General features: G+C 38.5%; 1 protein-coding gene across 1 annotated transcript in view; it reads right to left on the bottom strand.

The window, feature by feature from the left end:
• SYNE2 (spectrin repeat containing nuclear envelope protein 2) overlaps positions 1-16,876 on the bottom strand; it is a 328,404-nt gene that overhangs the window by 178,607 nt on the left and 132,921 nt on the right. The window contains exons 29-34 of the mRNA XM_080809784.1: positions 15,847-15,994; positions 14,422-15,014; positions 11,339-11,518; positions 9,303-9,453; positions 2,225-2,383; positions 1,437-1,598 (exon numbers count right to left, since the gene is read on the bottom strand). Coding sequence (XP_080665910.1) covers positions 1,437-1,598; positions 2,225-2,383; positions 9,303-9,453; positions 11,339-11,518; positions 14,422-15,014; positions 15,847-15,994 — 1,393 coding nt within the window. The remainder of the gene's footprint in view (positions 1-1,436; positions 1,599-2,224; positions 2,384-9,302; positions 9,454-11,338; positions 11,519-14,421; positions 15,015-15,846; positions 15,995-16,876) is intronic.

Here is a 16,876-nt window from a genome sequence, read left to right as displayed (position 1 = left end):
ATGTATGAAAATGGACATGTGAATTTAAAAAGTGGATAAAATAACAAAGATTCGAGAACAGATGAAGCACTAGAGCTGGCATACTATAAAACCTTCATGTGCAAAGACATTTATTTTTCTATTACACTGAACCAGATACAATTGCTAATCTTTAACTGTTTTCTGACCTACAAAGATAGAGATTTCATGCGATCCAAGTGAATAATATAGAAATAAGCAATTAGAAAGAACTCTTCCTAGGGTTAAAAGAGATAACTTAAAATCTTTCCAAATGGTAAAACCAGAGATTACAGTTTTAAAAATAGCCTTTTTTGAAGCTCTAATAAGATTTTAATACTTAGCCTGATATTTTTTTTCTAATCTTTGGTAAGGAGAGACTGCTTAATTCAAATTATGAAGGTTGACCATAATCATGATGTAGGATCAGGAGTTAATAGTCTAAGGGCTGGCAGTCTATTTTTATAAGTAAAGTTTTATTGGAACCCAGTTACTTCCACGCATTTATGTATTGTCTATGACTGAATGCTTTCATGCTACAACAGCAGCATTAAGCGGTTGTGACAGTGAGCTAATGATCTATAAGCTTAAAATATTTACCATTTGACCTCTTAAGAAAATGTCTGCCAACCCCTGGGACCTATACTGACCATCTAGGAATAATTATGCATTTTGATGGGGCTTCTTCTAGGAGTTATTAAAATTTTGTATGCCGTAAATACCTCTGATAGTCTGGTAAATCCTGCGGACCCTTTGCATAACTATTTTTTAATAACAAAATATAAGATAAACCATGTAGGAGGATAAGGGAAAACAATTAAATTGAGTTACAGTTATCAAAATATTAAAAATAATTTCTGCCATAGTAATATACATGTTTCTATATTAATATTTTAAATAATAAGATCTAGAAGTGACTCTACTGAACACTGTAATTTCAAAGTACTGATAAAGGGTAACAGTTACAACGAGATGATTCAAAAATATCTGTGATTTTCTTGACAACAAAGTCACGTATAACATTCATCCTACTATGTTTGTTGACTATATTCATAATCGGAACCAATATTACAATTTGGTTAGACATTCATATAAATGAAGATGCAACTTTTCCTATATGAGGTCATTTTATCCAGGAACCACTTGCGTGTCTGTCAACCCCAAGTTAATAATACCTGCTAACATTTTCCTAGATACACAAAGGAAACGACAGAAAGGTCCCAGAAAGAAATAAATAGAAAGAAATAAATAGAAAATAAATAAATAGATAGATAGATAGATAGATAGAAATAAATAGATAGAAAATAAATAAATAAATAAATAGAAAAGAAAGAAAGAAAACATTTCTTTGTGATTACTCTGCTTCGAGAAAGCAAGCTCCATATTAAACATCAGCTGTGTACAAAAAGAGTATACATTTTACTTCTGTTGCAAATTACCTTCAGTTTTTCTCTTTCATCTTCAGCCAGTTGATGTAATTCCATTTTTCGAAGGACCTTTTCAGTCCACTCATCAATGACATTTTTTAAGTTAAAAAGTTTGTCCCATAAAGCTAGAGCTCGACCAAGATTGTCATAGTAGTCTTCTGTCTTCTCATTTATCTACCATAATTAAAAAATAGAAAGAACACATTTAGTGGTAAAAAGTATGAAAACCATTGTTTCAGACACTCTATTTTAAAATAAAAATTGAATTTACCTTTGCTTATTAAATAATTTGCTTTATCTATCAACAAAAAAATGTGCTTTAACAGATCACATAGTTCTTCCTTCCACACAAAAAAAACTTTGCTGCCACTTATAGGCAACTGAAAGCAATAGTCTAACGAATTAATAAGCCACAATAAATAAAAGAGGCTTTTAAGAACCCAGATGAAAATATAATATGGACAAATGCTTAATCTGTAATTCATAAAAATATTTTACTAAAACTGTATTAAATAAATATATAGTTGGACATGAATATCCTGAATGGTTAATATATTAACTAGTTTATTTTACATAAGTTGAGTATACGCCTTTATATCTCAAAGATGATAGACCCATTTGTTAGTAGACCCATTTCACTCGGGGGTGAAATTAATTCTTAAGTCATAAATTTTATACTATTTGAACATTTTATAATAAACACTTCCAAATATAATAGTTAAATAAAAATACTAAAGGTATGACAGAAAAGACTGATTTGCTATAAAATAAAAATTTTAGTGAATTAAATTGTCACTCACATCAAGCCATCTATCCACAATAATATTAGCTTCTTTCTCAAAAGGAGGCTCTTCAAAAATTCTCATTTTATTTAGATGAAATTGTAGATTTCTGCAGATCTGGTTAATCTTGTCTACAACTTCTAAATGTTCACTAAATTCTTCTTTGACAATTTCAATCTGTAAAAAAGATAGGTGACATGTTTTTTATATATTTGCACAGTAAAACCGATAACCAAAATTCTGTTATTGGCTATTTATAACAGAGTATTTCCTTTGTATATTTTACTTTTCTTTTTTTTTTTTTTTTTTTTTTTTTTTTTTTTTTTTTTAAAGATTTTATTTATTTATTTGTCAGAGAGAGTGAGCACAGGCAGACAGAGAGGCAGGCAGAGGCAGAGGGAGAAGCAGGCTCCCTGCTGAGCAAGGAGCCCGACGTGGGACTCGATCCCAGGACGCTGGGATCACGACCCGAGCCGAAGGCAGCCGCCCAACCAACTGAGCCACCCAGGCGTCCCTGTATATTTTACTTTTCTAAAGCAAGCTATTATTTTCCTATTTTCTCAGTGAAAGTATTTAGAATCCTAACTGTCTCATTTAACAATAATCTTACATCCACGGGCACCTGGGGTGGCTCAGTGGGTTAAACCTCTGCCTTCAGCTCAGGTCATGATCTCAGAGTTCTGGGATCGAGCCCCGCTCATTAGGGAGCCTGCTTCCCTGCCTCCTCTACCTGCCTCTCTGCCTACTTGTGATCTCTCTCTGTCAAATAAATAAATAAAATCTTTAAAAAAAATACAATAATCTTATATCCAAATTGCTTCCCACTCTGTATGATAAAATAATTACAATAATCTAAAACCATGTTTCTTGTCCATGTGAAATAAGTCTACCCCAAAAAACCCCACCTTCATTCAGTAGTATAAAAAATGGCAGATCCTAGATTCCTCTAACAGGAATCATTGTTGGAATGTTGAAGAACCTATATGCTCATCTGAATAAAACAGAACTCTAATACATCTTTAATATGACTTCAATTTTCATCTTTCATGATTCTAACTCCACATCATTTCTAACATGGAATGTGAAGCACTACTTTATCAAAAAAATTTGAGAGTTGACTAATGTAATCTTCATGTTTTCATGCAATCTTCACGCTCAGCTTACCAGTCTGACCTGAGCATTTTTAATAATTACATAAAATTTGAAAATAAACTTCCAACGAGCAAATGTCTAAAAAATATACACACCTCAGGAAATTTCTGGAAATATAGAGCAGATATAACCTTCCCTATTCTTCCTATTAAGTACAACTAAAAACCCTGGATATCATATACCTTCCTGAACAACTGGGGACATCAGCTCTGAACACCAAGTTCCCTGCATTTTCTTTTTCCCTCAGATATCCCAGAGTGTGTGCTGGAGAAGTCAACACATAGTGATATCAATAAGCACAGGGAAAAAAAAAAGTCCCAAGGGAAGCTTGCTCTCTTCAGCCAGAGAACCAAAAATGGGACAATCTAGCAAGACAGAACACTTTCAGAAAATAATCACTCGCTAGGGCTAAATACCATAGAAAAAGATATGAAGAGACAGTTCACCAAAGATGACACAAAGATGGCAGACAAGCACCAGAGAAGATTATCAATACCATTAGCAATTAGGAAAATGCAAATTAAACTATAATGTGATATCACTACATACCTATCAGAATGACTTTAAAAAAAACTGAGACAATATCTAATTCTGGCAATGATGCAGAGAAACTGGGTCACTCCACACTGCTGATGGGAATAGTCTGGCAGTTTCTTTAAAAACTAAATACACAGTTAACATACGAGCCAGCAACTGTACTCTTTTTTTTTTTTTTTTAGATTTTATTTATTTATTTGACAGAGATCACAAGTAGGCATAGAGGCAGGTGGGTGGGTGGGGGGGATGCAGGCTCCCTGCCGAGCAGAGAGCCCGATGTGGGGCTCGATCCCAGGACCTTGGGATCATGACCTGAGCCAAAGGCAGAGGCTTTAACCCACTGAGCCACCCAGGTGCCCTAGAAACTGTACTCTTGGGCAGTTAACCCTGAGAAATAAAAACTTCTATTCACATACATAAAGACCCCTACATGGAGGTTTATAACAGCTTTACTTAAAATAGTGAAAATTATAAACAACCCAGATGTCCTTCAGTGGTGAGTAATTAACCAAACTGTGATTACAACCATACCATGGAATACTACACAGCAAGAAAAAGGAACAAACTATCAACACATGCAAGAACCTGAATGAATCTCCAGAGAATTATGCTGAATGAAAACAGCCAATCCCCAAAGGTTACATACTGTATGTATGCAGAGGAGGGAAACAGTAGGTTCTCAAATGACAACATGATGGGCCCTCGTGGTGATGGAAACATTCTTTATCATGACTGTCTCAAAATCCGTTTCCTGATTGCAATATGGTACTATGTACCTTTATAAGATTTAACATTGGGGAAACTTATAGTAAGGGGTAGAGAGGATCTCTTTATACAATTTCTTACAACTGCACGTGAATCTACAATTATCTGAAAATAAAAGTGTAACTAAAACAATAATTGAATAAAAAATTTTTCAATAAGAAAAAAATTACTAGACCGAGATTTCGGTCTCCTGACTGGAAGCTGACTCATACGTGTGTAAAGATAAGACACAAACTCTCTCCTGGCACGGAACTCTCTGCATGGGGCATAATGATTTATGTTCAATCAAATGGGGAAAAATTATATGTATTTAATTTTCATTACATTCAAAGAACCTTGTTGTTACAGTGACACAAGCCACCACTGAGTGAAGAAAAAAGAAAGAGCAAGACTATGGGTTTTGTTCCACAATAAATGGAAAGGGCAGAATAAAGAAAAAGTAGACTCACACTGCCTTTTCCCAAACTTGAATAGTCCCCTGACATTCCAGCCTTTAGTCTTACTTTTGCACTTCTGTCTTTCATTAAAGAGAGTGGAAATCTGGTCCCATATCCTAGATAAACATCCAGGTTTCCATGCTTTGGAGGACAAAAGTTCTCAGTGGTATCGTGTTGCAGTCACTGGTGCGAAGCATCATGCTATGAATACATACTACAGAAATGGATTGTTTCTGAAGACAGTATCTAATTCATCACAAAATTAAATGAAAGTTATGTTAACTGTCAGTACTAAAATTTGCTTTTTTTCAGAGTTAAAAAAGCGTCGGAGAAAAGAATTAAACATTAGTGTAGTAGAATTTGTATAGCATCCATACAAACTAATATATTATTTCAGCAAATATATGAAATCCTCCTATGCTAGACACCATGCTAGACAGAAGATTCTCAACATAAAAAGAAGTGCCTGGACCCTTATACATTTCTTAAAGGTAATTTGTTATTTTATTAATTTTTAAAAATATTTATGTATGTATGTATGTATGTATGTAACAGAGAGCACAAGCAAGAGGCAGAAGCAGACTCCCCACTGAGCAGGGAGCCTGATGTGGGGCTCGATCCCAGGACCCTGGGATCATGACCTGAGCCAAAGACAGATGCTTAACCAACCGAGCCACCCAGGTGCCCCTATTAATTTTTAAAATACTTTTGTGAGCGCACCTTTACAGTTGAGAAAGGGGAACAAAGCAAAGTTAACCAGTTTTTCCTTCTGCCATATACATATTTCAAATGTTTACAGAGAATACAATATGATGATTGAAACATGACTTTGTAGTCATATAGACCTTGGATTAAGTCATGATTATGCCATTTATTATCCATATAATCCTGGGGGAATTACTTAACCTCTAGCCTCATTTTTTGCCTTTTTTCACAGAGGAAGTTGCTACTCTATTCAAATTCCAAGACATCAATTGGTCATTACTGGTAAGCAGGATCAGTCAGCCTGAAAAATTCAATACACGGAAATGGTTCTTTTTCTGCTCTGTGTTGCTTTCTTATTGTTCAATAGGTGAGATCCTTGAGACTAGCATTATGAACCTATCTTCAAATCCGGTGAAGAACCCAGGTCAGTGTATCCATATCTGAGCTACTCTGTGATAAGATTCTACATTTGGATTTAGATTTAGGATTTGGATTTGGATTTGGATTTAGATCTGGACAAGATAAAGGCCTTGTAAGCATTTAGGCTGGCCCACATGCCCCAACCATTTTTTTCCCAAAGAACTTGCTGGAGTATTGAGCACTCATGCAGATTATAATAAAGCAATACCATTGGTCTTATTTTTTGAATATATATCTCCTTTGACAATCCCACAGCAAGTCAGGAAAACTGGCAGGGCAGGGTTGGGGAATTTCTGTGTTCTTTATTTTATTTATTTATTTTTTAAAGATTTTATTTATTTACTTGAGAGAGGAGAGAGAGTGAGAGAGCATGAGAGGGGAGAGGGTCAGAGGGAGAAGCAGATTCCCTGCCGAGCAGGGAGCCCCATGTGGGACTCCATCCCAGGACTCCAGGATCATGACCTGAGCCAAAGGCAGTCACTTAACCAACTGAGCCACCCAGGTTCCCCTCTGTGTTCTTTATTTATGACACCATCTTAATAACATTAAAACCCCTACAGTTACCTCTAAAATTCTCTAAAGAAAACAAAACAAAAAAACCCCACCCCTAAACCTTGGTTTTCCCACCCGTATAACAGGGTTGATACTAGTTACCTTGCAGTGTTATAGGGTTATGTGGGAATGAAATGATACAATAATGACTAAGCCATCCATGGCAGAAACTATCATTATCATGATCATTACCATTTTTAGTAGCCATAGTCATAGTAGTGTTACTTAAAACCTCAAGACCACATGATTGTCTTATTTGCAAATAAAACCAGTTTTTCTGGCTTCAGGATTTTCCAGCTTCTGGGATAAATCATTTATTGGAGTGGAGGGGGTATAGTTTGGCCCATGACGGAAATTAGTAAATTTTTTAAGTGCCGCCATGTAATGTCTTCGGTATTAAGAATTTTCCATATTTAATATTATGTCCTTAGGCTAGATTCCTAGAAATGAAATATTTGATCAAATAGTAGACAACTTTTCAAGGATCTTGAATAATATTGTCAAGGTGTTTTCCAAAAGGGTAGTATCAATCTACTCTTAAACCAGCAACATAAAGAGTATACATCTTGCTGACTACCAAAAGGCAAACAAAGGTATTTTTGAGAGTTCTGGTTTCCTTTGTTTATTCACAAGGGTGAACTACGAACTATGTATGTCTCTCTCTCGCTCTTTTTTTTTTTTTTTTTTAACAACCGTCAATTTATTCCCTATATACAAATAATCTGTTTGGATCTCTGTGGTTTACTCACTAATTTCTATGAGTTACCTGTATATTATTGCAAATCCATTTACGAAAATACTTCTACTCTACAGCATTTTCTTAAAGACTGAATCTATTTGAGATAGAGAGGGAGGGGGAGGATAGGGAGGCAAGTCAGGGCAGAGGGAAAAGGAGAAGCAGGCTTCTGGCTGAGCAGGGAGCCCAAAGCAGGGCTCAATCCCAAGACTCCAGGATCATGACTCAACAGAAGGCAGATGCTTAACTGACTGAGCCACCTAGGCGCCCCTACAGTATTATTTAAAATGATACAATATTAAATTTCATCATACTAACTTCCATTTATGAGGGCATGTTTAAGTGAACTATATTATTACTATATATCATGCATATATGAAATTATATTATGCACACGAATAATTTATTAAAAGTCCTCATTCTTGTAAGGCTGATCATGTTGAATTTTCTGAGAACCAAAAGAACACATAGCCCCTTATATCCACTGGGATAGGGACAGGATCCTCCTAGACCCGGAGACCACCAAACCCAGAAGCTACCACTGCTAGATGGAAGGAGACAGGCTGCTCCTGAGCAATTCTACCTCACCGTCTGCTCCTGGTCTTGGTGGCCCTCTTCATTTAAATCTCACAGGAGCGTCGCCTGGGTGGCTCAGTCGGTCTAACGGCTGCCTTCAGCTCAGGTCATGATCCTAGGGTTGTGGGATCCAAGCCCAGCATCAGGCTCCCTGCTCAGTGGGGAGTCTGCTTCTCCCTCTCCCTCTGCTCCTCCCACCCGATTGTGCTCGCTCTCTATCCTTCTCTCTCTCAAATAAATAAAATCTTAAAAAAAAATAAATCTCACAGGAAATCAGTTAGATAGTGGCGTACTGTACAACTGGGGTCCAAACAGGGTTCTTTATGATTGGTCAGTTCCAAGAGACTCAGTCTGAGAAGTAGGTCTCGCTCCTACTCTGGATAGCTCTGACCATGTGTTGGTACCCTGAATGTCACTTCAGCTTCAGGGATAAGAGTTCTAGATAAAGACTCAATTTTTAGAGTCTGGTTGATTCTCTTTGTCTCAGCAATGGGAAGGTCAATGAAATAGCTTCCAAGCAATCAGCTGTATCAAGTAGATTGTATTTCCCACATGCTTTTGATCCTTTAACAGCACTTTAGCACAGGACTCATAAAACCAGTAGGAAAAGCAACTTTCTGACTACAGTAATGTAGTGTAGTAGTAGTATTCTTCAACTATTCCATTCCTTGGCCACTTCGGTGGATAACCACCTAAAATCGTAGAAAATAGTGACACCTAGTGTCCAAAAGTGTTACTCTTCTTAGAATATGTTGTGATTGGTGAGGCTGTGAATGTAGATGAAGCATCAAGTATGTAAATAAATACATCTTTACAGAAAGCAAATAAATAAAAATGTAATTATTCCTTTGTCTGCTAATAATGGAGGGGCCTTCCCACTACCCTCATTCTCTGGAGCCCAAAATGAAGTCTCCGGTTCCTTTTTGGTATAAGGTCAGTGCAAAGACTGTCAAAACCATACAGAGTTGGTAGCAGGAGTGACCCCAGACGTCAACAGAACCACATCACCAGGATCAAAAACCAAACACAAGCAACCCAGCATCAACTTGGGGACTGAAATTTTTCAAGCCCTAGTAATAAATTCAATAAGGTCTTAGATATCTAATAAAACAGGGTCACTGTTCTTTTAAGCCAAGTTTCAAAAATGACTCTACTTATAATATCCTCTTTATGGTCAAGGCCACTGTGGAGAGTTTCCTTTGGAATCTGGACTCACCTCAGCTATCCTTTTCTTCAGGTTTTCTTTTCCCATGTAGGAAGCCTGAAGGGAGATGACATTCTCTTCTTTTTGAATCAAAGCAGTCAAGACGCTTTTAAAATTCTGATATTGTTTTAAGAGCTCCAAAACTCTTTCACATTGATCAAGGCTATGAAGAAAAAAAATAAAAGTAAAACAGGTAAATCTCGAAAAATAAGAAGGCCATTCTCTCTTTTTGTAAGTATCCTATGATAATGACTAATACCTTATGGAAGGATTTTTCCCTTGACATGGTCTAGCATATTGCTTTACCAATGTAACCTAAGAACGATGGCTCATATAGTTATCTGGCAAATGGAGGGTGTAAAAAATCACCGGATTATGATTTTCACGAGATCAATAGTTTAAAAAAAAATCACCAGCTGTAAGCTCTAGAAGGAAACACAGGATTCATAATTTTAAGAAATTGGCATCTTGATTTCATCATTAACCAAAAAACATCTTGGAAAACAGTGCCTCCCTAGCACTATTCTTGGAGATTGTTTCGATACTAATTCAGCAAGTCACAGTTTAGGTCAATTGAACTTATTCTAGATTTAGCCCTTTTTATTATTTTTTTAATAGAAGAATTTTTTTATAAGATTATTTATTTATTTGACAGAGAAAGAGATCACAAGTAGGCAGAGAGGCAGGCAGAGAGAGAGGGAAGCCGGCTCCCTACTGAACAAAGAGCCCCATGCGGGGCTCGATCCCAGGACCCTGAGATCACGACCTGAGTTGAAGGCAGAGGCTTAACCCACTGAGCCACCCAGGTGCCCCTAGATTTAGCCCTTTTTAAAAAGTAAAGTAGTACAGATAACTTGGCAGTTAGGATACCAGATTTCTACTTATATCTGGGCACTACTCAAGTCATGTGAACTTAGATAAGTTACTTTAACCTCTCTGGACCTCCGTTTCTTTCCTCTATAAAATCTAAGAGCAGACTAGACCGAATACCACAGACAGGCTTTATCTTGATTACTGTACACTCAGCTTCCAGGAGAACACAGGAGGGGCACCCGGACAGAGTTCTGGGTAAAAGTACCACAGAGGTGAGCAGAGTTACAGGAAACTTCCAAGGAGCTGAGGTACTAACCAGAGCAAAAACAGATATACCACTCAGCCTCAGCATAAGGGGGAAAGTACCCTGAGCCAGAAAGGAGGGTGCCCGTAGGAGATGCCAGAACCACCTGCTAGAAAGGGAGGCGGTTAAGACCATCTCTGCCAGTCCTCAAATCTCTTACTAGCGCGTCCCACTTCCTATCCCAACTGGAGCCCCTGGCCTGGCTGGTCCAGGCTGTTAGGGATCAGCCTTCCTGACTACCTTCTCCATCAAGGCAGAGAGTCAGGGAAAGAAGGCATGGATGGAGAATACTGAGCAGAACTGCCAACTAGGACTGGTAGGTAATGGCTACCACATAGTTAAGAACACTTTTGAGCCTGCCCAGGCTTGAAGATGCCACACAGCCAGCTTTAAAGATGGAGGAAGGGGACACACATCAAGGAAAGTGGTAGGAGGCCTCGGAAAGGAAAAGGATTCTGTCCTAGAGCCTCTGAGAAAGGAAAGCAGCTTGATTTCAGAATTTCCAACCTCCATACCATAAGATAAATTTGTATTGTTTGGTGAGTGCTGTGAAGTGTGTAAAGCTGGCGATTCACACACCTGTACCCGTGGGGCGATTAATACATTATATGTTAATAAAAAATAAAAATTTTTTTTAAAAATTGTATTTTTTTTTTAGCCACTAAACTTCTATTAAACAGAACAGCAACAGAAAACTAACACGGGTGGGGTAATAATAAACACACTGTATAGTTGTTGTCCCTCTTAGATAACCTCTTCAATTCACTGGGCTATAATCTAGGATGCCAGACCTTGACCCCATCAGCTTCCAGTGTGAAACTCTCAGGTTTGCCCCTCATTTAGATCCATGCAAATGTGTTTTCAATGTATTTCAAAAAGTTAACTGTGCTACACACAACTTCTCAGATTTGGGAGGGACTTTTCTCCTTACCATTCGGTGACTGAAGCTTTTGTACTCTCCCACAGAAGTGCTGTATTTTGGAACTGTTCATTCAGTGATTTTTCTCTGCCATCTTTGAATTGTGGGAGAGAATTAACCATCTCTTGCAACCATTTCTTCTCTTCTTCATAGTCATCTAGATCCTTATCTAGTCTTGTTAGTGATTTTTTCCTTGATTATGAAAGAGAAAAAGGTTGATAGCCGGTTATTAGCCAATCTGATTCAACACAAGTATGGGTAATTGGGGGTGCACGCTAACTTTAATTTGCCCTCAAATTATTATATCAAAATTATACAGTCCTATTACAGAGTTCACGAGGTTCTATGCATCTCCAGAATACCAATTTGGTATTTTAGACATAATAAATATACAAAACCTCAAGCAGTAACATTTTTCTGTGGTGAACGCGCTTGTAAAGGAAGTGTAAGTATGTGAGAGGAGAGAGAAAGAGTATGTGTGTGTGTGAATGGGAAAGAGAGCATGGCATGGAGAGAAGAAAAGAGATGGTGGTCATGCCTTGCAAGCTTCTAAGGAAGAGTGGAGGAGGCCAAGGAGAAAGGAACAAGCAAGGAAATCTCGCATTTCTACCTTCTATACCAAAACCTCTTCCCCATGAAAAAAAGAGTCACTTGACCTAAGAGCTTTAACCTGCAAACTAATCCTGGAAGGATTAACTCCATTCACCTACGTCTGAATTGCTCTTTCCAGATATTCACTGTCTCTACCTCCTCTCTTCCAATTCTCTCTGGAATCCACTCCCATAAGGCTTTCACTCCCCACCGCTCCTCCAAGACTGCTTGTCAAGATCTCCAATAGCCTCCGTGTTGCTAAACCCATGTTCCATCTCAGTCTTTGTCCCCTTCACTGGTCAGTGGCATTGACACAGCTGACCACTTCTCCTTGTTGAAAGGCCTCCTCACTTGACCCCAGGACTCTTGATTTTCCTCCTCCTATCCCCGCCACCCCTTCTCGGTACTTATGCCTGGTTCCTCTTCATCTCCCGAATCTCTTAACAGGGAGTGCCTGGAGCATGCAGCTCGGCCCTCTTCTCTGGCCTGTCTGAACTCACTCCGCTGGCAATGTCATGCATCTCAGGACTTTAAATAGCATTCTAGATGCTGAGGACTCTCCAATGCACACCTCTACTCACCCCTCTCTCCTGACTCCATCTACTGTTATGAGTCTTATTGACTTGAATGTCAAGTATTTTCGAACCTGTCATTTCTAAAACTGAGCACAGTTGATCTTTCATTCAATATCTGACAAACTTCACTCTTTCTCATCTCAGTTGGTGGTAACTCTGTTCTTCAAGCTGCTCAAGTCAAAGCCTAGAATCATTCTTGACTCCAATCTTTCTTTTACAACCTAGGTACAGTGTGTCAACAAATCATGTAGACTCTATCTTCAAAATATACTCAGAATCTTAGCACTTTCTGCCACCACACCACTGGTCCATGCCACCATCATCCCTTACCCGGCTTACTACCACAGGTGGACCTAGACCTCCTGTATCTTCCTCTGACTCCTACACTCTGTTCTCAACACGCCAGCCAGAGAAAGCCTGTTAACATCGAAAACTAAATTGCTTCCATCTGCTCAGAACCCTCCAGTGACCTTCCATGTTACTCAAAGAAAAAGCCAAAGTTATCACATGGCCCACAGGTCCCTACCTGAGCTAAGCCCCATTCCACCGCTCCCTTTCTGATCCCCTTTCATACCTCTTCCCCACACTGCTGACCTTCTCACCTCCTTGCTTCTCCTCAGACATGCGGCACATCCCCACAGCTGGCCTTTGTACCTTCCACTCCCTCAGCCTGGAAGGTTCTTCCTCTTGGTAGTCACCGGGCTAGCTCTCTCATCCATCTGACTCAAAGATTTACTTTCTCAGTAAAACTGTCCTTGATGACCCTTTTGGAATTACAACCCCCTCTTCCTTCCTTGCTTAATTTTTCTTCATAGCTTTTATCACCATCAAACATTGAATATCTTACTCCTCTCACTAGGTAAGAAGCTCTATCGGGGACAAGAGTTTTTGTCCATTTTGTTAACTGCTATATCCCCATGACCTAAAATAGTACCGGACACACAACACATATTTGTTGTATTAATAAATAAACTAAAAATTAAAACAACTTATTATTTATCAATGTACAGTTTTTCATGTATAAATTATCATTAATTTATTCGTTACTTATTATTTATCAATATGTAATAAAAATTTATTAACGATAAGTAACTAAATTAGTAGTTAGTTCAACACCTTACTAAGAACTGGGCACTGTAGGAATGAAAGTCTCTCTGTGACTGTGAGCACAGGGCAATTTTAGAGGGAAGAGCTTGGTCAGCTATGGAGCCTCAAGACGGCATGGAGCCTGAGGGATTCAGTGGGCAGAAGAGACAGAACGTGGGAATGATTTAGACAGGGAAGGGGAGTTCCCAAAAGTAATTTGCTAACATTGGCACTTACAGGACCTGGAGGCTGGCTCTGAACACCGGCATTAAAATAACAGCACTCGTACAGTAGGCTGCCCGCCTCAGTTTACTGAAACTCTGCTCATTCTCCAGAATTAGCACTAACCTTCACTGACCTCTCAAAGTCAATCCTATGCCTTCCCACTCAGTCCCCTTCCCAATCCTGCTGGCAGGAGAGGGGAAAACCAAATAATTCAGGGGCAGGGACAGGGACAGGGCATGGGATGCCTATCTCCCACCACATCTTTCTTTATTATCCACCGTGTGGATCTTCCCCCATCACGAGAACCCCGTAAAAACACAGCACTAAAAGAGACTTTGAAAGAACTCAAGTACTTTACACACATCTTATTTCACTCTTTCTTTGTCCATGAAATGCACACTCTAATGGGGAAAAAAATTACAGGATATCTTGTAAAGACACACTATCAACAAAAATGAAGCTTGCTAGAAAAGTCTACAGAAAAGAATGCTGAACAGTGAGTAGAGCAGGATGGAACAGAAGTAGAAAGGCACGGGAAGTATTTTTCTCACCTAACAGATACTGAAAACACAGAAAAGTACTGTCCTGCGTCAGGACATGAACAAAAATGAGACTCACCGTTGCTTCACAGCCGGAACACTGGGATCCTTGAGACTGATTTTACCGATCTGATTGTACACATCTTGAATGTTTTTCAGGAGTTCATTATTTTTGAAAATACAAGTCTCTAGTAATTTGTTTTCTTCAGTGAGCTCTCCATGCACGCCATAGTCATGTGTCTCAGATAACTTTCTGGACAGAGCAACGAGGAGTTTGTCACAGGTGTCATCACCCCGTTCGGCGTCTTTAAAGCTTATGCCGAGCGTTTTCAAACGTTTATCCAAGTGTCTGGCCTGGTCCTTCATCAGGCTGATTTCTCTTTCTTTATTTTCTGCCGTCACAGTGTTTTCTCGTACTACCTGTGTATCTGTAACAGGCTCGAAAGAGAGCTCAGCCGTTCTCAGAGAAGCCAGAAACTCCTCCAGAGCTGTGAGTCCGTCTTTACTCCTCTGGACCCGGTGGTTCACTTCTTCGAGTTGTGTTCTGTGTTTCTGCAGAATATTCCGCGTCGCATGTAGATCAAGGGGGTGTAATTCCTTTAATGCAAAGTCGCCTGACTGTTCCAGGTTGTTATATATTTCAATCTGTTCAGCTATGGAATCTTGGATATTCTAAAATAAAGGAAGAAATGCTGAAACGCCTGAGGCAGAAGAAAAGGCAGACTGCACATCAGAAATGAACCTAAACTTAAAATGTCTAGGTGGCGTCTAGAAAATGGCTTCTGGGTTTTTCCAAGGCTGACAGTTTCAACAGAAGGAAACATTTTAATTACAAAGGATCAGATGGCCCAGCTGTTTCATTATCTGATAACCTTCCTGATGTCTCAATCCCCCAAAGAAAACAAGTATATAATTCTACTGCTTTAGTGAAAATAGAGATTAAACTGTTGGACATCTGTTTATAATCTGAAAAATAAAACTTAAATTTTTTTTTTTTATTTGAAATGAAACTTGGGGGTTGGAGAGTAGGGTAACGGGGTGATGGGCATTAAGGAGGGCACTTGATGTAATGAGCACTGGGTGTTCTATGTAACTGATGAATTACTAAATTCTACCCCTGAAACTAATAATATAGTGTATGTTAACTACATTGAATTCAAATTAAAATTTTTTTAAATTAAAAATTTTTTAAAAAATGAGACTTGGAATAAGTAAACTGTAGAATATGCATGTGAATCTAGGACAATATTTAGGATTTCAGCCATTGGAGAAGACATTCACAAGCAAACCTTCGTTTTGAATTCAAAGAAAATATCTAATTATTTACCCCACCGTACCTACTTTCAAATTTGCAAGGAACCGCGAGTTGAGAAACAAGTAAGTTTAAATTATTGAAGGCTCTTCCGTCATTGCTTATAGTCTAACTATATACCATTGATGTATAATTAAAAATCTCTGAAGAACTGAATTATTCTATGAGTACACTGGGAAAGCTTCTATTTACCCTCAGGTTTTGATAAATGCCATCAGCATCAATGAGATGAAATTCTTGAATGACTATTTCACGGAGGAGCAGGTCCGAGCCACAGAGCAGAAGTGATTCCTTCTCCACAGGTAACACAATCTTCAGTGCGGTCTCCAAAGATTCCATTCTGGGTGAAAAGTAAACCAGACATAACAGAAAAAGACAACATAAAGATACTCTATAAAATATATTAATGCCATGATTTAACTGAGACATACAATGATATGTACAGATCATCACATTAAAACCCAAAACCAGCAAAATAAAAACAAAAAACCCTTAAAAAACCAAACCCAGCAATCCAAAATCCCAAAGAAAAAGTGGTTTGTTATATCCAATATTCTTAATAGCATAATACATAATACATACTGAGTGGAAATTTGTTGTAAAATATTCTAAGCCTTACCCCTACCTTTTTTTGAACTTTTTTTTTTTAAAAAAAAATTTATTTATTTATTTATTTTAGAGAGAAAGAGAGAAAGCAAGTAGGGGGAGGGGTAGAGGGAGAGAATCCTTCAAGCAGACGCCCCACTGAGTGTGGAGCTCAATAAGGGGCTTGATCCACGACCCATGAGATCATGACCTGAGCCAAAACCAAGAGTCAGGCACTCAATCAACCGAGCCACCAGGCACCCCTCTGTATCTTTTGAAATACAAAATATTGAATGTAATTTAAGTTTGCCTTTGATGACAAAGAAATGTCATTATAAATCATTTTATTAGTGAAAGTACAATAGAATTCAAAGAAATAGGCTCTATTAATAATAAATCGAAATGTGTGACCTTGGACAAATAACACACAGACTCTGAGCCCGTTTCCTCCTACGTAAAATGGGGATGTGTCCTGGGGAAGCGCATCCTACGTATAGGGGATAGTAACAGCACTCTCACTTTAGAAATGGGAAAAACAAGGCCCAGAGAAGTGACATAGCCAAATTCATGCCCAAGGGCTGATGGGGTGGAGGGAAGGGATGAAGGAGTGAGGTAAGGGGTGGCACCGGGCAGGACA

This window comes from Martes martes, assembly GCF_963455335.1.
Source record: "Martes martes genome assembly, chromosome: 7".
NCBI lineage: Eukaryota > Metazoa > Chordata > Mammalia > Carnivora > Mustelidae > Martes > Martes martes.
The sequence above is the reverse complement of the archived record's forward strand: the minus strand, read 5'-3'. Positions and strand labels throughout refer to the sequence as shown.